This window comes from Palaemon carinicauda, chromosome 1, assembly GCF_036898095.1.
Source record: "Palaemon carinicauda isolate YSFRI2023 chromosome 1, ASM3689809v2, whole genome shotgun sequence".
NCBI classification, from domain to species: Eukaryota; Metazoa; Arthropoda; class Malacostraca; order Decapoda; family Palaemonidae; genus Palaemon; species Palaemon carinicauda.
The window spans coordinates 66,873,591-66,895,619 of NC_090725.1; the positions used below are offsets into that span (position 1 = coordinate 66,873,591).

The following is a 22,029-nucleotide window of genomic DNA, read 5'->3' on the forward strand; positions in this document are numbered from 1 at the left end:
GAATCTTAGGTACAGTGAACCCTCGTTTATCGCGGTAGATAGGTTCCAAACCCGACCGCGATAGCTGAAAATCCGCGAAGTAGGGACACCATATTTACGTATTTATTTAACATGTATATTCAGACTTTTAAAACCTTCCCTTTACGTAGTACTGTTAACAAACTACCCTTTAATGTACAGAACACTTGATGCATGTACAGTACTACAGTACCCTAAACCAAAACAGGCACAAATATTAAAGGGGATTTTATATCATGCGTTTCCTAAACACGCCAAAAAGCACGATAAAAAATGACAACCAATGTTTTGTTTACGTTTATCTCTGATCATAATGACGAAACAAACGCATTTACACATCTGTGTATAGGTTAGTTTTTGCATCGATTATATTGATTATATGTTGATTTTGTTATTACCAATGTTTTACTTAATTTTTCTTAGGACTTCCAAATAAATGAAATGAATGCCATTTATATAATGTTTTTCTTTATGATGCCCCCTGAAACGGAAACCTTCCATTCGTTTACTGTACGCTCCATCTTCGATCGTAATAAACAAACGAAGGCATTAAACGCGCATGATGAAAGTGATAAATAATGATATTAAAAGCTTTTAGTAAATATGTTATCACAAATATTATTTACCGTATCTATATAAAATCCTACATACGTAGCAAAGCAGGAAAACAATTTTTTTTTTTTTTTTTTTTTGGCGTTTAATCAACAATAACAACCTGCCGCTAATGACCGAATGATAATTTACGAGAGAGAGAGAGAGAGAGAGAGAGAGAGAGAGAGAGAGAGAGAGAGAGAGAGAGAGAGAGAGATGTTTTAAATGTAATAAACAAAAAAATATGATAGGTTATAACATGTATATTCAGATTACAAAACTTGGGAGCTGATTCGTCATCTATCAGCACTGGAACCAATCACAGTCTGTCTTACATGCTACATAGTAGTTACAAATTCAAATACAAGGTACTATATACAGTAAGCTTTACGTACGCTATTTTACCCTTGTTTTGTTGTAGGATATGTACGCTTACTCGAGATGTGATTTTTGCAACAAAGAATATTATTGGATGCAGTACTATGTACGTATACACACAAAAGATTCATGGAAAAGATGCACATCCATTACATTTGTAGTAGTAGCCATCAGCAGCGTTACACCATTCAAATATGACAAAGTCAGACTGCATCTGATTTGCGTTTCATGTTCGATTTAATTTTACTACGTATACTGAATTATCGTATGATCACATTCTCTTTCCGTGTTTTATTTCTTTCTGTACTGAATTATATGTCATATGTAATGCAATGAACCATCAGTAAGAGTAGATATTACTAATTATTAATGGAATTAACAAAATATTTGGGGTCTTCATATATCGCAGCTATTTTCGAAATTTCCGGAAAATCCGCGATACATGTATATGTATATACTTGCGTTATGAAAAAAATCCGCGAAGTTGTGAATCCGCGATAGTCGAACCGCGAAGTAGCGAGGGCTCACTGTACTTCCTTGAAGACGGATGGATTGGAATCTGGAAGTACGCGTCCTTCAGATCCAGTGTACACATGAAGTCTTGCGGTCTCACTGCGAGTCTGACCGTATCTGCCGTCTCCATGCTGAACGGGGTCTGGTTGACAAACCTGTTCAGAGCTGAGAGGTCGATGACTGGTCTCCAGCCTCCAGACGCCTTCTTTACAAGAAAGAGTCGACTGTAGAAGCCTGGGGACCTGTCGACAACCTCTTGGAGAGCGTCCTTCTTCAACATGGTCTCGACTTCTGCCCAAACGGCTTGCCCTCTTGCCGATCCCATGGCAAGAGAGCTCAACGACACTGGATTCGCTGTCAGGGAAGGAAGAGATGTTATGAACGGGACGCGATATCCTTGGCTGATCACGGAGGTCGTCCAGGAATCGGCCCCGAGTTGCTGCCACCTGTTCACGCAACTTTGGAGGCATCCCCCCACTGGTGGACATGCGGGGGGACTGGTAATCCTAGCGTTTGCGGCCTCGACCACTCCCCCTAGGATTTTTGCCTCCCCTGGAGGACTTCTTGCCTTTCCTGTCCTTGACGGGAAAGGGCTGTTTGGACACCGCTGCCTTTGCTGCTACTGCCGGCTTTGTTGTCTTTGCAGGGCGAGGTTGTTGAGGTACTGAAGGCTTATAGGGCTTTGATGTTAAAGCCCTCTGGAGGAGGGAGTCCTGGTTGGACTTCCTCCACCTCTCAGCCGCCTGCTCTAAATCTTTCGGCTCAAACAGACTACTCCCCAAAAGGGAGGAATGTCTGAGCCTACTGACCTCGGTGTTGGGGACCTTCGAGTTGAATCTTTCAGACACCGTATCACGGCGTTTCAGGATAGTGTTAGCCCAGAAGTTCGAGACTTTGTGAGCCAGAAACTCGATGGTACAAGTGCCTGAAAGAAGGAAGGTCTCCAAGGCCTTCCTGGTACTCTCCTTAGACAAGTCTTTGGATCGTATCAGGATGCCAAGAGATCCCAGCCAGATATCCAGCCACGAAGTGGCCTGCATGGCACACTTCACTACCTTCTCCTGGCAGAGAATCTCTGAGGCCGAGAACGACACTGGCTGGTTGGAGAGTCTCTCGAGAGGGACTCCCCTGGAGAGCTCTTCCACCGAGTGGTGGAGGGGAAGAGCTAACCAGGACTCCTCGACGATTTCGAAGTACCTCCTCTGGTGGACACGAGGTGTGAGGAGTTTGTTTCCGGCGTTGGAACGGCTGGAGGAGGCTAGCTCGGAGAGCTGGCTCTCGACCTTATCTCTGGCACTCTTGACCCCCTGGGACCAGGGCAAAGCCGCGCTGGTTTTAGGGGGCTTTTGAGTACCAAAGACTCGGTCCAGATCCGAAAATCCGTTAAGGTTCCTCATCAGAGTCAAAACTTGCCAAAAGGCATGCTCCGACTCCTGCGGTCCCCAAAGGTTCTTCTTGGGGGGACTCGTGGACGTTCTCCGTAGGCTTAGCTGGTTCTGGTCTGATCCTCGAAGAAGATTTCGGAACCGTCTTGGAGTCCTTCGATTCCCTCCTGGGAGGGATGCAGGATTCCAACAAAGATGGTAGGGGCTCTTCTCCGCCTCCACCCGAGGACACTTCTCGGCGCGAGGTGGGGTTTCTCCCATTGGTACGATGGGAGAACGTCTCACCTCACGAGAATCCCCTGAGGACGGAAAATCCTCGTCCACAGGGGATGGAGAGAAAGTCTGGGGAGAGGAGGGAGCCTTCCTCGACGGCTTCCAAGGAACCAGTTTCGCCCTTGGAGAAGTAACCACGTCGTCCACTCCTCTCTTCCTCTTCAGAGGGGCCGAGATAGCCGCTGATTTGAGGCCTAGTTCAGAGAAATCGGGCTTGAAAGCCTGCGCAACCGCTCTGATCAAAGGCCCAAACCAGGGCAGCCGACTGACAGCAGTGCTGTCAGAGACACCCTCTGGGGGGAAGGGGATCGTAAGATCCCTAGGAGTGGAAACTACAACCGGGTCTGCCTGAAAGGAAGAAGCTGTAGAAGAAAAGTTCCTGGACCTGTCCGGAGATTTTCCTCCCTCCGTTGGGCGCGCTGTCCTGCGCTTACAGCGGGGGGAGCGCGATGGAGATGACCTGACTGCGCGTCGTACTGCAGGATCCTGTGTGGGAACGCACTGTGGGTCGCGCTGGGCATCTCGCTCGCGCGATAGGAATTACCTAGCTCGTGAGGCAATTGCTCACGCGCACGCGCATGGGCGATAGCGTGGGCGCGCGGGCGAGCGATGGCGCACAGGCGAGCGATGGCGCGCACAGGCGAGCGATGGGGCGCAGGCGAGCGGTGGCGCGCAGGCGAGCGGTGGCGTGCAGGCGAGCGGTGGCGCGTAGGCGAGCGTTGGCGCGTAGAAGAGTTCGCGCGTTGGCGCGTGGGCGAACGATGGCGCGTAGGAGAGTTTGCGCGTTGGCGTGTGGGCGAACGATGGCGCACAGGAGGAGCTTGTGGGCGCGTGGGCGAACGATGGCGCACAGGAGAAGGAGCTTGTGGGCGCACAGGCGACAGGGCGCGTGGGCGCACAGGCGACAGGGCGTGTGGGCGCATAGGTGTCAGGGCGAGTGGGCGCGTTGATGCGCGTTCCGGAGACCTCGGATGGAGTGCAGCCACAGGATGTTGAAGGGCCCATAAGGGAGAAGCCGTAGAGCGCGTGCGTGCACGGGGAATATCTCTAGCGCGCGGGCGCGCAGGAGGGCGCTCATCAGGAACAGAAGTTCTGGCAGTGGGCACGTGGGCGCGCGATGGAGACTGCGGGCGATGGTGCGTAGGCAAGGGATGGCGAGTCGGTGATCGTGGAGGAGAGCGCTGGCGAGCAGGAGAGGAAGGGGACTTCTCTTTGGAGCCCTGATCCGAAGATCGAGGGCGAGCATCCGAGCGATGACGAGCAGGCAAACGTTGGCGAGCAGGAGAGCGCTGGCGAGCAGGAGAGTGCTGACGAGCAGGAGAGCGCTGGCAAGCAGGAGAGCGCTGACGAGCAGGAGACCGAGGGCGTCCATGGCGTGTATCAGGCCGAGGGCGCGCAGAGGTCCGTTGGCGAGCAGGAGATAGTGGGCGTGTAGTCTCTGGAACTGCAGGACAAACAGGAGATCGTGGGCATGCAGGAGCTCGTGGGCGTGCAGGAGAGCGCTGGCGAGATGAGACAGCAACCGGAGAGCGCTTGCTCGCAGTAGTGCGCTGGCGCGCAGGGGAACGTTGGCGCACAGGGGAAACCTGGCGCTTAAGGGACTTACACACAATGTGTGAAAGCCCCTTTTGCCCCGGAGGGACCGGTGCCCGTTTGAAAACGGGATGGGTGGGTGCCCACAGCGCGTCAGCAGCCAGGAACGGTGAAGGAAGGTCAGCAGGTCTGGCAGGCGTAGGAGATCGCGAACGATCTGCGGAGAGGTCCAGGTCCAAGGAAGTAGCAGGAACGGTAACTGAAGGACGAGGTTCCTCTGCGGGGGACTGCGAGGATGAAGATGCGAAGAGGCGCCTCCTAACACCCTTGTGAGGAGAAGGAAGACCTCGGCGACGAAGAGGAAGGCGAGCCTTACATCTGATACGTCCTCTGGGAGCAGCAGGCAAACCATCGGCAGTCCTCCGAAGAGGAGTCTCTGTCAGAATCACCCGCAGGAGAGACCGTTGGACTTAGTTCCTCCCTCGAAGGATGTTCGGAGGGGGGAGCTAAGCCTTCAGCTACAACAGGAGCAGGGGTTTGAACACTCTCATTGGAAGCGTCTGCCACAACAGCCTCGACAATAGACAGAGGGTCAACCTCTGCTACCGCCGGTGACTGTTTGACAGCTGCTCCCAACCTGATCATGTCAAACAGGGCTTCCTTGGAGGGCGAACCCTGAAGCCCCAAGGAAGCCCAAAGCTGCAAAAGATCATCATTATTTACATCAGGAGAAAAAATTAAATCCTCCCCCGGGGGAGGAGGAGGAGGAGCTGCCTCGCTATGGGAGGCAACTCCCTCTCCCAAACCCCGAGATCGATCAACAACAGTACGGCCTACGCTACCACTCGACGACCTCTCGCGAGAGGCCGACCGAGTGGGAGCTTCGGAGGAGGTTTGGGCTACGGAAGAAGAGTCCTTAAGATTTTCCTTCTTCAAAGAAACCTTTGAAGGAGAAATATCCCGTTTGGACTTCTTCTTCCGGCGCCGAGAAAACCTCTCCCACTGGGAGGTAGGCCACTCCCTACATACGTTATCACTTTCACACCGCTGACTCCTACAATAAGGGCATAAGCATAAAGTGTGAGAATCCATCTCAATAGAAGACATGAAGGTCCCACAAGGGCAGTCAGGTAACCCAGGGCACTTCCGCATTGTAGAGGCCAACTTCACAACACTCTAGAGAAGAAAAAGCAAAAGCAATGATTAATGGCTGTTGTGTAGGCAAGGGTGACAGCGGACAAGTCCGTCTAGCACCCGAGCCATAAGCAAAGTGAGCTTACAACACAGGTGTGTGAGGGGGGAGGGTAGCTAACTACCCTCCCCACCCCCCCGCTAACTAGCGGTGGGGTAGTAATCCCTCGTTAAATTTTTATGGCTCGTCCTTTCAGCTATGCCGAAAGTAATTACCCACCTTAAATAGCGTGGTTTGTATTCCAGTTACGGAACAAATGATGTTTATTGTCGAGCATGAAATAAAACAAGCTGAATAAGTGAATCCTTAAAATACGTTTTAAAAAGTTATCGATAATATCTATCTCTCTCTCTCTCTCTCTCTCGGAATCCTATTTGAAGGCAGGCAAATCTGGTGAGTTTATCTGGTCTTTAATGAGAGAGAGAGAGAGAGAGAGAGGAGAGAGAGAGAGAGAGAGAGAGAGAGAGAGAGAGAGAGAGAGAGAGAGAGAGAGAGAGAGAGAGAGAGAAATCTGGTGAGTTTATCTGGTCTTTAATGAGAGAGAGAGAGAGAGAGAGAGAGAGAGAGAGAGAGAGAGAGAGAGAGAGAGAGAGAGAGAGAGATTAATGATAACTTTTTAAATCTTATTTTAATGATTCACTTATTCAGCTTGTTTTATTGCATGCTCGACAATAAACGTCATCTCTCTCTCTCTCTCTCTCTCTCTCTCTCTCTCTCTCTCTCTCTCTCTCTCTCTCTCAGTGTTCTTTTATTACAAAGAAGTGTCATATGTGAGTGATAAAATTTAAAAATCAAAAAGTAAAAATATAAAAAAATTTTAAAATATAAAAATTAAAAAAAAATAAATAAGCTAAGTTAGCTTAAAGTTCACGTAGTGTAAGTTAGTGTAAGTTACGGTACGTTATCGCAGTCACAATCTCTACCTCCTTGCCGACCGTCCGTCTCCTCCTGCATAGCAAATCCTACACCTGCATTGGCCTGTCTCTAATGTAAAGTGACAATAAAAACCCCTTTTTTATTTATTATTTCTTAATAAATATTCTATTTTACACCTCTTAAATAATGCAATTGTATTATTGTTATGTGTAATTATATGTAGTAATTTATTAAGGAGTTATCATAGGGTTTTGGGCTGTAGAACGAATTATAAAAATTACAGTGTATTCTTATGGGAATATTTGCTCCAACATACGATTGTTTTAACATACGAAGCAGGTCCCGGAACGAATTAAGATCGTATGTAGAGGTTCCAATGTATTGTCATTATTAAGGAAGATAATTTCCCTAAAGATTGTTGGCCATTAACTAGTGTTGTAGAGTTATTTCCATACACTAATGGTTTAGTGAATAAGGTAAAGTTACAAGTGGGTACTAGTAAGTTGGCTAAAGATAGAAAATGTTCCAATAGCCTTTCCTATCTAACTAGGCCAATTCAAGTAGTATTGTTACTGGAGAATTTGTAAATAGCATAGCATTTCAGGGGTATTCCCCACCGGAGAGCCTAAATCTTGCTGTTTGGTGCATTGTATTTGTTTTGTATATGTTTCATGATTAACATTATACTCTCCGTGCTAGACCTTCTTCACTCCCAGGAAAGCCTAAGGACTTTAAGACACTGCTGAAATCCTCATCGAGGATTACGAGACCTCCAAAGGGGGGTCAGGCAGTCTTCATCCGACCACTTTAACAATGACCACGACCCACCCTAAGATGACGTCTCGTGGGTGGAAGCCAACCCTTCTTCTGCTACATAAGAAACTTCCGCAGGTTCGACAAGACCGCAGCAGTCTCCGTCAAATCCAACCTATTCAGGAACAGTCAGATCTCAGGCCATCCGGCACCAGGTATCTTCCTTTCATCTGGTTCTCTACGAGATCTGAGTAAGAGACTGTCCTGATAAGGAGGTTACAAGATGGGAATCTCATCCAGGGAATCAATCTCCTCAGTTCTTCCCCAAACTGATTTCTTCCTCCAGTACTCTGATCTGTAGTAAGAGCCTGGACGGGCTCTTTTGTCATGCCTGATGTCGACCTTCAACTTGGGCTAGAACTCGGGAATGGGAAACAGAGAGGTGCTGGAACTCTCCTTACCCTGGTAGGGAGAATCACCCACTACGGCAGCAGATGTTGACCGTGTCTTTCCCGTCAGCAGAAAAGACACGTGGTTCACTGAACTGTAAGTTGGTATCATAGTAGGGGTATTACTCCCCTCGATACCACTATGCCTGCATTAGGGGTGTTCCTCGGTTACCTTCGGGAGGAAAGCTTCTCTTGGTCTCAGCACGGAAAGGCACCAATAGTCCTTCAGATTCGCTTTCAGACCGGGAGGAATTAACCTTTCTCCACGTCGGCATTGCCCCTCATACAGAGTTTTTAGCCGACGAACCCTTAGTCGGAAAGGCGACCTTGTTCCAGGACCCAAACCAGGAGAGATCTCTTGACCTTGATGACAGGTCTCCCACTCATGTTGGCTTCTACCAAGTGTCCGCAAACCCCATGGGACACACCTAACGTCTCTCATTCACGACGATGGTCCAAGTAATGCTCGACCAAGTTTCTGGCAGCTCAGATACTAGAATCTGAACCCATCGGTCTGGGAGTCCTTCGTAACATCACCAATGATCCAGATCAATGGTTACTGTACTATGCCAAAGAGAAACTGGAGGCCCTTCCTCAAGGAAACTACGAGAGCTCGCCCAAGATCACGAAGAACACCATCTCTGCCTGGATTCACAAGGTCATTGACCTCGCACTGAATCCAGATCTTCCTCCGACACTTCGACCCACAGCATACGACATCGGGGGTATAGCTAACGTCCCTGGCGTTCAAACAAAACTACTCTGTGGTGCAGGTTCTACAAGCGGGCGAGTGGAAGCATCAAAATTACCTGCAAGATGTAACCCACAGGAGACTCACTATGTTTTCTATCTGTCTTGTGCTGGCTGCACAACAACTGGTTTAACACCTCAAGCTCCTTGATGGACAAGTAGCTGGAGGTTGAGGGCATTGGTTACCTGGTTATAGTCTTTCTTTTCTTCATCATGGAAATCAGCATCCAGGGTTCTCTGCAAACCTGACCTCAACCGACTGCAGTAACCTGGTACAGTACTGTATCAATACTGTTACATCCCTATACCCTATCGAGGTGGTATTAGGAATGTCTTCTTGATGACCTCAGACGATTCCTATGACTTGGAAGAACTCTTACCTTGACAACCACATTGTTAATATCACAAACACACAAGCTTGTGTAGGCAGCAGACCATGCATAGCACGGTTTCAGCGAGGTGTAGGGTTCCCACTTATTATGTGCTAATACACATAAAGGGGAAACCCAGGGTAAAAGCCAAAAAGCCAGATTGGCAAGGACGCCAACCCTCCTAATGGATGAGTCAACCCCTATAAATAGCGTAGGTTTGTATTCTAGTTACGAAACAAATGACAAATCTGGAAGTAATTTGTATTTTTCCAAACGATACAAACCTGTAGCTATTTAAACAGATTTGCCCGCAATTCCACTCCCCCTTGAAGTCCTACCTACAAGCAAAATGAAGTACAGTCACAGGTGTGTGAGAGAGATAGGTAGCTACTAACCACCGGCCCCCATTATCATGCTAAAAGTCTAATGGCTCGTCTTTCAGCTTCGCCGTAAGTAATACCCCTAAAAATAGCTACAGGTTTGTATCATTAGGAAAAATACATATCACTTCCAAATTTGTCATAATCAAGCTTGCTTCAAAACATGTATCCATGTTTATAAGATGAAAAGCTCACACTTTGTAGATATAAGCCATGTGCACTACAGGTAAGATTCATACTTACCCAATAGGGAATATAAACTTTCCCTTCATCTGCTACAAACTCTAAAACACCACAATGAGTATGACGGTTTCCTCGCCGGTTTGTAAGTTTGAAAAGCATTGGATAAACAATGTTCAATCGCGTAAGGATGTCAAGCGCGGATGGGGGCATAATAACTGAAATTGAAAAAGAATGTTATAGCAATAAATAATACCATTTCTTCCAAGATATAAAAAGTATTTTTTTTATTTTCTATCCCATCATTGCTTCCAAAGTATAAGAAGGATTCTTTCTTTATTCCAATCAAATTATACAACTTTCACTTACTTTTGCCCCCATTTTCCACTGCCTGTTTATCTGCTCCAGGAAACATAGACACTGAATAGCATCTGTACTGTGTGTTGAAAGGCCGAGGCTGTAGAGGCTCACCAAACATATTGAAGCTAAACTGTAAAAAGAATATGAACTTAGCAATGAAAAGTTTAGTATCCCGTAATGCCTTAATAGATCAAAATTATATGGTTGGTTTTGACCACTCAAATACAATTTAAGAATATGATAAATTTGTAGATAATTTGTATTTTTCCTAACAATACAAACCTTTAGCTATTTATTAGGGGTATTACTTTCGGCAAAACTGAAAGGAGGAGGCAGCAAAGATGACAAATTCGGAGATAATTTGTATTTTTCCCTAAATAATACACACCTGGAGCTACTTATTTGGAAGGCAGCCATTGCAAGGTGGCAACCCTACCTTACCACTACAGTGAGTAGGTGGGGGGGGGGTGCTCGGGGCTACCCAGCCACCAATACCTACTCACAGTTCAGTGAACCACGTCACTTTTTACTAGCAGGCAGGACATACTGGGGGACAGGAGGTGGCGGGCAAATTTATATAAATAGCTCCAGGTCTGTATTAGTTATGAAAAAATACAAATCATATCTGAATTTGTCATTTGTTCCCATACTTCTGCTATTTATTTGGATGACTCGCTTTTAGGTGGGTGGTAAGTCCGACTACTGGCTTAGTCATTGACACGGGTTTCCCTAGTATAGTGTCCCTGCCACAAGACCCCAAAGGTTTACCCGAAGGCTCAGCATAACCTGAGTTGCGAGACCCCGAAGGGTCAGCGCAACGAGGAACCTAAGTTTCCCTGTCACGAGACACAGAAGTGTCAGCGTGACTAAAGAAACGAAAACCTGAAGGCTCAGCGTAACCAGAGTTGCGAGACCCAGAAGGGTCAGCACAAAGGGAAAGCGCAAATTTCCCTATCACGAAACACTGAAGGGTCAGCGTGACTGTTGGTACGAGAGCCCAAAAGTTCAGCCTAACCAATGTTACGAGATCCCGAAAGCTCACCGTAACTGAAATCCGAAGGTTCCAAGTCGCATGAACCCGAAAGTCCAGCCCAACAGAGGCCTGAAGGACTTCTAAGGTAATGAGAACCCGCAGGATCAACATGACGAGAGCCTGAAGGCTCACGATCACGCCAGTCCAAAAGGTGATCATTAGGAGACCCCGAAGGGTCAACATAGGAGAACCTAGGTTTCAAATAACTTGAAGGGTCTCTTTCTTGAAGCATATATCATCATTTGAATTTGTTTCCAACCATAGCAGGAACCCTTTCCAAGCCAGTCCCATCAGCAGTATTGTAGGGAGATTCTAAGCAATGTTATCATAAAAAAACTCCGGGGAACTGATCTCTTGGTCCAGAACATAAGCTCCTTTATCTTGTACTGAAACCAACTCTGGGAGTTAGAATCAGTGCAGTACGGCTCCTCCCATTTAAGATCGGTGATTTTGTGCTTCGGTGACCTCATCTTCCTTCCCTTTGAAGCAAAAAATTATATTTTCATTATAAAATAAATTTTTTAACATACTTACCCGGTGGATATATACTGTATGAGACTTAGGGAAAACTACGCAAAAAACTATTTAGTGTCTAAGTAACTCACCTTTGTAAGAATCTTTGGACATGAGTGCTTCCATCTGAACGTTTCCCACATGGTAGAGTAAGGGATCAAGGGGAATGGAGGGGAAGCGATAATAAGGGGGAAAGGTAAAGAAGGAACCTGTGTCGCTTGGACTTACCGCCCACGACTACCCCGGGGCTACAACCTTAAATCTTTTGGGGCACAGAAATGACGGGACCAATAGTGAAGCCGTCCAAAGACTTTCTAGAGCAGTCCTTCAGGTAGTGGGCCGTAAAGGTGGACTGCCTGGACCAAGTGCCCGCCTTCAGGATTTGGCCCACAGCCATGTTCTTCTCGAAGGCCAACGAAGTACTCAGGCCCCTAATATCAAGGGGTCTCGGCTTACCCAGAGGGGAGACTCCAGTGCTGTCGTAGGCCCTCATAATCATCAGCCGTAACCAGAAGGAGACCGTATTCCTGGAGACTGCTTTCTTCACTGATCCCGATGAGACGAACAGACTCTTGATCCCAGGGTGAAGTCTGGCCATCCTTTCCAGGTACTTTTGAACTGCCCTGACTGGGCACAGTAACAAGGGCCTCGGGTTGTCCGAACGCAGAATCGCTGGCACCGAAAAGCCCTCGAACCTAGGGTCCCAGTAAGCTGGGTTCTGCATCTTGGCTACGAAGTCAGGCAGGAACTTGAAACTTAATTCCCGCCAGACTTTCGTGTGCGAGACCTCGTAAGACAACCCATGGAGCTCGCTTACTCTCTTCGCTGATGCCAAGACTAGAAGGAAGACAGTCTTGAGGGTGAGCTCCTTGTCTAGGATGTCCTTAAGGGGTTCAAAGGGCAGCTCCGACAGAGCCTTCAGAACTCTGGCCACGTCCCACTTGGGTACTCTAGAGGCCCGGGGAGAACAAGATTGCTCAAAGCTCTTGATGAGCATCGAGATTTGTCTGGAAGCTCCTAGATCAATGCCTTTGAGGAGGAAGACTTGGCTCAAGGCCGCTTGGACTCCCTTGATGGCCGGAATAGACATACCTACGTCGTCTCTCAGATAGACTAGGAAGTCCGCTATTCTATGAATGGAGGCCTCCAACGGCCTGATGTTCTGTGAGGCGCCCATTTAGTAAAAGTGGTCCAATTCGCTTGATACACTGCGACAGAAGACCGTCTCAGGTAACCCATCATCCTTGCTGCGGTATTCAACGAGTATCCTTCCCTCTTCAGGAGCCGCTCGATAACCTCCACGCGTGTAGGCAGAGGGACCGAGGGTTTTCGTGAAACCTTTGGAAGTGGGGCTGACGGAGGAGGTCTTCCCTGTCTGGCAGGGGCCATGGTGGGAGGCGCGCCAGTTTCTTTAGGTCCGCGAACCATTCTCTCTCCGGCCACCAGGGCGCTACCAAAGTCATCCACAGGTTGTTTGCTCGCCTTACTCTGTTGAGGACTTGTCTGAGCATCCCGAAGGGAAGGAAGGCATACACATCGAGGTTGTCCCAAGGATGTTGAAAGGCGTCCTCGAAACGCTGCTGTTGGATCTGGCACAGGAGAACAAAACACGGGGAGCTGTGCGTTGAGTCTTGGGGCGAAGAGGTCCATCACTGGCGAACCCCACTTCAGGATGACTGTCTGGGCCACTTCTGGGTGTAGGGACCATTCTGACCCTACTACTTGACCCATCCTGCTGAGGCCGTCGGCTAGAACGTTCCTCTTTCCTGGAATGAACCTGGCTGTGGCCTCCACCTGTTCCTCTGAGGCCCATTCCAGGAACTCTGTCGTGAGACTGCACAGCTCCTTCGACTTCAGTCCTCCTTGCTTTTTCACGTAGGCCACCACCGTGGCGTTGTCGCACATCAGAGCCACGGTGTTTCCTCGGAGTAGATGGGCGAATTCTAGGCATGCCCTTTGAACGGCCATCAGTTCTAGCACGTTTATGTGGCGGCTCTTCTCCTTTGGGGACCACTTCCTCTTCGCCAACTCGTCGAGAAGATGGGCTCCCCACCCCTCCTCCGATGCGTCCGTGAACAACAGCATCTCCGGGGGATCAATCGCGAAGGGCATTCCCTTGAGGGTGTTCGTCCTGTCGTGCCACCACTTCAGGATCTCCTTTGTCTCCGTGGACACTGGGACTATTTTGTGCGGGGACTCCCCTGGGGTCCCGAGCTCCTTTAGGTTCCATTGCACCACTCTCAGCTTGAGTCTCCCCCGGGGGACTAACTTCTCCAATGACACGAGGTGACCCACCAACCTCTACCAGTCTTTGGCTCTCCTCGGCAGGTCCGCTAGGAAGGGGCGAACTATCCGATCTAGATTGTCCAACCTCTCTGAGGAGGGGAAGGCCCTCACCAACTGGGTGTCTAGAACCATCCCCAGGTAGGTCCTCCTGGTGGAGGGCGTCAGCTGCGACTTTTCCAGGTTGATGGTGATGCCCAAGTCCCTGCAGAACCGTAGAAGCTTCGCGCCTTGCTCCCTCAGTACTCCCTCTGAGGCTGAAAGTAACAACCAGTCGTTCAGGTAACGAATTAGGCGGATGCCCTGTTCGTGCTCCCAGACCGAGACTGTTGTGAAGACTCGTGAAGATCTGAGGGGCTGTCGACAGCCCGAAGCAGAGAGTCCTGAACTGCAAAGCTTGGGTACCCCACTTCACCCTTAGAAACTTCCTGCTGGAGGGGTGGACAGGGATCTGAAAGTAGGCATCCTTGAGGTCCAAGGACATCATGAAGTCCCCCTCCCTCAAGGCTGCCATTACCGACTTCGGGGTGTCCATCTTGAAGTCGGTCTTGCACACAAACTTGTTGAGGGCCGACAGGTCTATGACCTGCCTCCAACCCCCTGTCGCTTCCTCCACCAGGAAGAGTCTGCTGTAGAACCCCGGGGTGGGGTTCTTGACTGGTTCTAATGCCCCTTTGGTGGCGAACATGGCCGACACTTCCTCCTGCAATGCTGCTCTTCTCAAGGGGTCCTTGGGCGCCAACCACTCCGCCTGTTGGTCCGGAATTAGAGGGGGCGGGTCCGCTAGGAAGGGTAGCCTGTACCCATCCTTCAGTACTGCTACGGTCCACGGATCCGCTCTGCAGTCCCGCCAAGCTTGCCAAGAGTGTTTGAGGCATCCCCCTACCTGAGGCTTCGGCAGGAGTAGGGGGCCTCTCTGCCTATCTTCTCCTAGAGGCGCAGCTGGAACGTCCTCTCCTAGAGTTGGGATAGGAGAACCTAAAGGAGGCTTGCGGAGTCGAAACTCCCCTACGGAAGGGCTGCGAGGCTTGGTGCCAAGACATCGACGGGGAATCTCTCCTAGGCTGGACTGGCGATGAATGGGAGGAGTGGGGGCCGTCTGGTACGGACCTCCTATGAGCCGGACGTCTTGCAGGTGGGGGCCTGGGCTCCCCTGCTTCTTTGAGCTTCCTGACCCTCTCCATTACCTCTTCGACCGCCTTCAGGGGGAAAACGGAATCGCCCCACACCGGCGAGTTCCTCAGCGATCTCGCCTCCCGCTCAGGTAACCTATGGAGCAACTTGTTCAGGACGGTGTCCCTTTTCCGTAGGACCCAGTTGGCTGTTTGCGAGAGGGATAGAAACGTGAGGAATTTCAACACCTTCCTCCCCCCCCCCCCCCCCCCCCCCCCCCGAGCTGATCAGTTCCCGCAACAAGGACTGGTTCTCCGGTACGGAGAGGTCATGCGAGGACTGGAACCCCACCAGGGTGCAGGCCCACCAGTCCAACCAAGAAGTGACGTTCACCAGGTCTTGGGCCATATCCTCCATCATGGAGGCTTCCGCTGGTGAGAAACACACTAGAGCCGAGGATGCCCTGTCTTCTGCCGCTCCTTGATTTAGGGTGGCAATTGCTGTCTCGATTGCACGGGGACCTTCTCGGCGACCATCCGGGACGTAAAAGCGTTTCTGCGTTCTAAGTCCCGGCAGCAGTTTGGAGGAACCTTGGCTCCTGGGGGTATTCGCTTGGCTTGCTATGAATTTACCAATGTGGTCCATTCCAAGCTTCACGTCCGGTGCCAGAGGGAGGGTTAGGGACAGTTTTTGCTGGACCGGGTTGTCCACTAACCTGCTCAGCCCGGAGAGCCAGGCCTGCTCCGCCGATGGTTTAGGATCGTCCAGCCTGTGGTGTCGCCTGATGAGGGCCAAGACTTTCCGGTAGGAGGAGACGTCGTCTAAAGAGCACTCTCCTCCTTCTATGAGGCCTTCCACTACCTGGTCATCCGCATGGGGCGCCTCGTCGGTCACGGATGTCGCCGCGGGGGAAGCCAGACCCTTCCTCTCACGTCGAACCACTGGGCGGGTCCGCTGGGACGGGAGTACAGTAGCCGTCATTGGTCAACCCCCTCCCGCGGAGCGGTGGATCTCCCAAGATCTACCGGCTGGCCCTGTCGCTCGGGAAGAGCCGCCGAGGGACCGGGAGCCGGGGCCACGCTGCCGGGACGAAGGAGCGGCTCTTTCCGCTGGGTGTATGGAGCCGGTACCTTCGCGGACTTATGCTTGGAGAAGGCCACTTGGTGAGCCGACTTTGGGCGACGGCCGTGTTGTGAGGGTGATCAAGACTCTAGGGAGCCACCCGGCGGAGGCTACCTTGAGAAGTTCGCTCCGTGAGATTGTCACTCGTACCAACTCATCTCTTGATGAAGGGCCCTTCTTGTGCTTCCTTCTGGAGGTCCTGGCACGTTTCCTGGAATGGGCAGAGCACGAGCGGGACCGCTTCCTACGGGACCTCTCCCGCTTCTTCCTCGAGTCCCTTGGGCCCGCATCTTCCGAGGAGGATGAGTCCACTGAATCTGAGGTAAACGATGACGGGGAGGAAGACGAGCCCGCTGAGTCTTCTGATACATCCGATGCTGCTGGGGGATCCTCGTGTCGTTCCACTGGCGATGGAGGCTGCAAAAAGACGGGCGGGAGCGTCGACGACAACGCTGGGAAAGACCGTGCAGCCTTCTTGGGGGCGAACCAGCTGCCAAACTCCTCTTCTAATCTCATCGGAGACCTGAAGGGCGTCCTAGGGGCCGTCCAAGCGATGGAGTCTGAATTCGACGAGCCTGCTTCCTTGTCCGCTTCTCCCTCGGTCGCTGAAGCATCTGAAACGCATAACCACGAAGCAGGGGAAGGGGCCGGAGCAGACTTCCCCCACATCGGATCTTCGGACGAGACAGGTCCTGTAGGCACCAGAACTTTGTCTCCCGAACACACTCCCGGCCCCCCGATCAGGGCCCCCCACGCCTGTACAGACACAACATCCCCCACATCAGGAATATCAGACTCCTGGGGAAGGGCAATGGGCCGCTTCCCCACAACGGACTTACCTCGTCCTCTACTCTGGGTAGGGGAAGGCAGCAGGGAACTCTTCTCCGACGGGGCATCGGGCGACACTAAGGGCGAGGAGATGCTCGCCTTCTTGGGTGATCTCTTGGATGCCTTCTTTTTCTTGGTCCCGTAGAGAGCCCACTGGATCTCGGGCCAAGACTCGCACTCCGGACACGTGGCTGAGGGGGTACACACACTGCCCTACACGAAGAACACAAGGTGTGGGGATCAACTTCCGGCTTAGAGAGGAACGCACCAAAAGATTTACCGGTCATAGGCCCGGGGCAACGATGAGGATGCTCCATAATCGAACACTAAAGCACCAAGCAACACAGGGACACAGGTGAAAGAGGTGGATAAAGGAATATAAGGTGAAGGTTGAACACATGGGGCCACAAAGGGTCGCACGGAATGAGAGAGAGCGGCGAGATGTTAATCACGTCACGACCAGAAACTTACTGATGACTGAGACCTGGCCACGCGCGCTCACTGACCCGGGTCGCCTCAGAGCGCGTATTCATCCGCCACAGAGGGACCCACTATAGAAAACGGAGATAGAGGAAACTACACAAAATTCTGGTCGGTTGGGAGGAGAATCCCAGATACTCCTAAGAAAGTAGTTCGAGGTAAGTACTCCGTGTTGGAACAAATATTGTTTTTCTGATGTATATTCATGTGCTTTGAGATGTTTTAATCTTTTTTTTAATGGAAATAGAGAGCCTTTGTAGTTCGTTAGGATAAACCGTGTGTAACATTTCAAAATGTTACACACTAAATGGGAAACAAACACAAGATTCCCACCTAACCTAACCTTAGACAGCCATATCCTTAACTTAACCTAAGACTAAGTCTCAACCCTGTGTTTACTTCCCAACAGGCTTCCCTCCCGGAAAGGTAACTTGCCTCATTTTATCATATTTCAGACCAAGATAAACAACAACTTCCCCATAAATAAAAGTGACTTGACATTTAATAAGAAAGTTTACCTGTCCCAACAAATTACATTCAGGGCCTTTGTATATCAGCGGCCAGTTCCTCCCTGGTGCAATGACAAAGGGAATTTTATTCACATTTTTTAATCATTCGTAAGATATTTTTCTGCAAGACCTCTACATAAGAACACCACCTAACGTAAACTTTCCAACCTAACCTAACCTACAAGCTGTGTCCTTATCTACTTACCTATATAAGTAGGTAGTAGGTTGGTAAGGGCACCAATCACCGGTTGAGATATTACCGCTAGAGAGATATTGAGATATTTCCCTTTGCCTATACATACACCGAATAGTCTAGCCTATTCTTTACATATTCCCCTCTGTTCTCATACACCTGACAACACTGGGATTACCAAACAATTCTTTTTTACGCAAGGGGTTAACTAATGCACTGAAATGGTTCAGTGGCCACTTTCCTTTTGGTAATGGTAGAAGAGACTCTTTAGACTCTGATCGATGGTCTTCCGCTCTCTTGGGTTAGAGCTCTCTTCCTTGAGGGTACACTCAGGCACACTATTCGGGTAGTTTGTAGCGCTACGGCCACCCGGCCATATTTTGTTCATTATCGCTCCCACTGTTATCTTGTATAGAATAAGATCGTTTGGAAATGGTCTACGGATCTTAAATATGTGCTTAAACGTACACTTTTATGTTTTTTGCCGAAAACCCTAAATTACCTGAAAATTTATATGTGGCTCGAGTTCTTACTCCGGCCACGAATCTTCTCGCTCCCGTAGTTAAAAAAACTAGCTGTAGTTGGCGTTACGATAGCGATAGCACCGCTGTAGTGACGAATTACCGAACTAATCACGGCCGCGGTACTTTTGAAACGACCCAATGAGACCCCACTTGACCTGCGGATTAGCCTACGGGCATTTTTTTGCCCAATCAGAATTCAAGAATTCAAAAATCTCGATCATACCATACCTCACACGAAGCACGCTCGTTCTTTCTAGTGCAGACACCATGTCGTCCGGTGCTACATCTCGTGTTTCTGAAGATATAATTAAGTTCGACCAAATTAACGACCCTACTTTTTTTCAAGTGTTCAGTTTCATGGCCACTAACAATTTCAGTGATTATTTGTATTTCAAAGGCCTGTTAGGTGATTTTTCCGGTGTGTGTTCTAGTTGCAATATCGGCGAAGTCACTAAGAAGTACGACGGCAAATCAAGAAACGGTGAAAACACGTACTTTTGGCGGTGTAATTATCACAAGTGCCGGAAAAAGATTAGTTTGAAACGAGACAGTTTTTTTGAAAAATCACAGTTGTCGTGCCAGGATATTTTTATCCTCATCTGTGGTTTTGTTTTCAAATTTCCCCAATACACCATTCGCCAGACGTATAAAAAGTTTGCCTCTCATACTCTCGTGGATTGGTACAACTTTTGCCGGGACGTGTGTTCAGATATTCTTTTGATCGACAGTAAGAAGATTGGCGGTCCTGGTCACGTGGTGGAGATAGATGAGAGCAAGTTTGGCAAACAGAAGTATAACCGGGGTAGTACGGTCAAAGGTGCTTGGGTGTTTGGAGGGATTGATCGGCAAACACGAGAGACGTTTTTCCAGGTTGTCGAGGATCGTTCGGCTGAGACGTTGATTCCTGTATTATTAGAATTCGTCCATCCCGAAACTACTATTATTTCGGAATGTTGGAAGGCTTATAATATAAAAAATTTGTTTTTTCAGCATCGCACAGTTAATCATAGCATTCACTTTGTGAGCCCGGACGATCGCAGTGTACACACTAACTCTATAGAATCACAGTGGCACGTTTTGAAAAGGACTGTCATACCTGCTTTCGGCACACAGAAACACATGTATGACAGTTATTTTTCAAATTACTGTGTTCGCAAGTGATATCTAGAGGGATCAGAGTGTAAACTGAAGGCATTCTTGAAATTAATCAATCGTGTTTACCTTCTCAAAACTTGCCAAACCCCATCAACAACGGCCGCTACACACACTTCTCCAGGACCATCCATATCTCCCGGTCCATCCCGCCCATCGAAAGTCAGAAAGAAGATCGTCAGCGCGCCTCCCGAAGATTCGGAATTCAGCGATTACGAATATTAATCATGTAAGTACACATGGATTTCAGTATTTAACTATGTAGTTAATTATATTGTTGTGTAAGGGGGGGGGGTGTCCGGGGGGGGCGTAGCCCCCTGGGTAAGGACACGGCTTTTAGCATAGGTTAGGTGGGTTTTTTAAGTTAGCTTCTCCCGTCGTACTCGTAGGCAAGGAAACTGTTGTGTAAGGGGGGGGGGGGTCCGGGGCCTGGGTAAGGATACGGCTTTTAGCATAGGTTTGGTGGGTTTTTTAAGTTATCTTCTCCCGCCAAATTCGTTTTTAGAACGACGGCCACAGTTCAGGATATTCCCGTTTTCTACGAACTCGATTTTAGAACGGTGGCCACAGTCCACCCCACTTTATAATATTCCCATTTTCTATGGTTGAAAACGGACCTGGCCGTCACCCTACAAAGGCCCCCACTATTCTATGTTATTTCTCATCCTCTTGGTTTGGTAAAGTTTTTATAGTTTACATAGGAAAAATTTATCTTAATGTTACTGTTCTTGAAATATTTTATTTCTCCTTGTCTCCATTCCTCACTGGGCTAGTAATGACAATAATAGCGGTCGTCATCATACATGTACTCAACTCCAAAACTGTACAACACTTATGGAAATATGCCTGAAAATACTTGGGGAGCCTTTGTATATCAGCGGCCAGTTCCTACCTTGTCGATTAAAAATGCACATCAACTAACCTCCTTTCCCCCAAACCTAACCTTCAAGCTGTGTCCTTACCTATTTACCTAATGAGGGGTGGGCTACCGCCCCCCTTACATTGCTGTATTCTAAGTTAGCAGGTGGCTGCTATCATACATACACCAAAATAATTGGATATATATAAGAAAATTGGTAAAGTTTTACAAGTCTACAGGGTATCATTTCAAACAGAAAATACATGTTTTCCTGCAGCAATTAATGTGATTTAACTGAATTTGACCTTCATTCCAACGGTAACAAACAGAACAACCAGTTGGACTAACTTCAAGTAGCGGAACTGGTTGTTGTTGTTGGGTTGAAATGAAGGTGAAAACTAGTTAAATCACGTTATTCAATAGAGGAAAACATATATTTTCTGTTCGAAATGTTTAATGCAATAAACTACTATATAACCGGAAAATTATGGATGTGCAGGCACCATTCTGTAAATTATCTGGCATTTATTAAACTTGTACATCGTTACTTGGAGACGTATCAAGATTTTTAAATATTTCTAATTTTGTGCTGAGAAAACGGTGTCCACTTTACCAAAGTTTCAGTCAAAGGCAATGTTTCAGTAAAAACCAAAGTTTCAGTAAAAACCAAAGTTTCAGTCAAAACCAAAGTTTAAGTCAAAACCAAAGTTTCAGTCCAATCCAAAGTCTCAGTCAAAGCCAATGTTCCCAATGGCTCAGGTCTAGCTTCAAATCAACATGGTTTATTTAAAAAAAAAAGTCAGAACAAGACATTCTAGTAAGCACTTCTAATAGGAAAAGACATAAAGTTCTTAAATTAGTCACTGGTACATTACCATGGCGTCGACGTTTTTCTTGATCACAATGACTATTGAAGATTGTTGATGTTTACAAATTCTGAAAGGTAGAAAACATACTATTTATGTTTCTTCGAAAGCGTAACATTTTTTATGTATTTACAAATATATATATATATATATATATATATATATATATATATATATATATATATATATATAATCAAAACAGAATTTAGAATATAAACTTACTATACGTTTATGACTTGGAGGGAACAAAACTAGAAATATTTATGAAATTAAATATTCTATATAACTCGTAGGCCTAAAAAGATTTCCCATAGGAATATATAACTCTTTTTACAATGATTTGAACAGTTTTTTTTTTTTTTTTTGAGGGGGGTAACTTAAAGCAGTATAATGAGAAGCAATACCAATTTGAAATCCACGTCTCAATAAGCAAAGAATGTAAACAATGTGCTTGTCGTTTACAATGTTGATTTTACGCAACTCATCCTTGTACCAAAATTATGATCAATTGTTACATACAAAGTAGTGTGAATACAACAACCCTGATTAGAA

General features: G+C 48.1%; 1 protein-coding gene across 2 annotated transcripts in view; it reads right to left on the minus strand.

Annotated features, from left to right (window-relative positions):
* The window catches only part of Ufd1 (ubiquitin fusion-degradation 1-like), a 216,512-nt gene that overhangs the window by 17,795 nt on the left and 176,688 nt on the right, over positions 1 to 22,029 (minus strand). The window contains exons 2-4 of one of the 2 annotated variants that reach the window (XM_068381641.1): positions 21,487 to 21,547; positions 10,012 to 10,132; positions 9,706 to 9,860 (exon numbers count right to left, since the gene is read on the minus strand). In XM_068381641.1, coding sequence (XP_068237742.1) covers positions 9,706 to 9,860; positions 10,012 to 10,132; positions 21,487 to 21,489 — 279 coding nt within the window. In that variant the 5' untranslated portion in view covers positions 21,490 to 21,547. The remainder of the gene's footprint in view (positions 1 to 9,705; positions 9,861 to 10,011; positions 10,133 to 21,486; positions 21,548 to 22,029) is intronic. The other variant, XM_068381631.1, reaches the window with a different exon arrangement.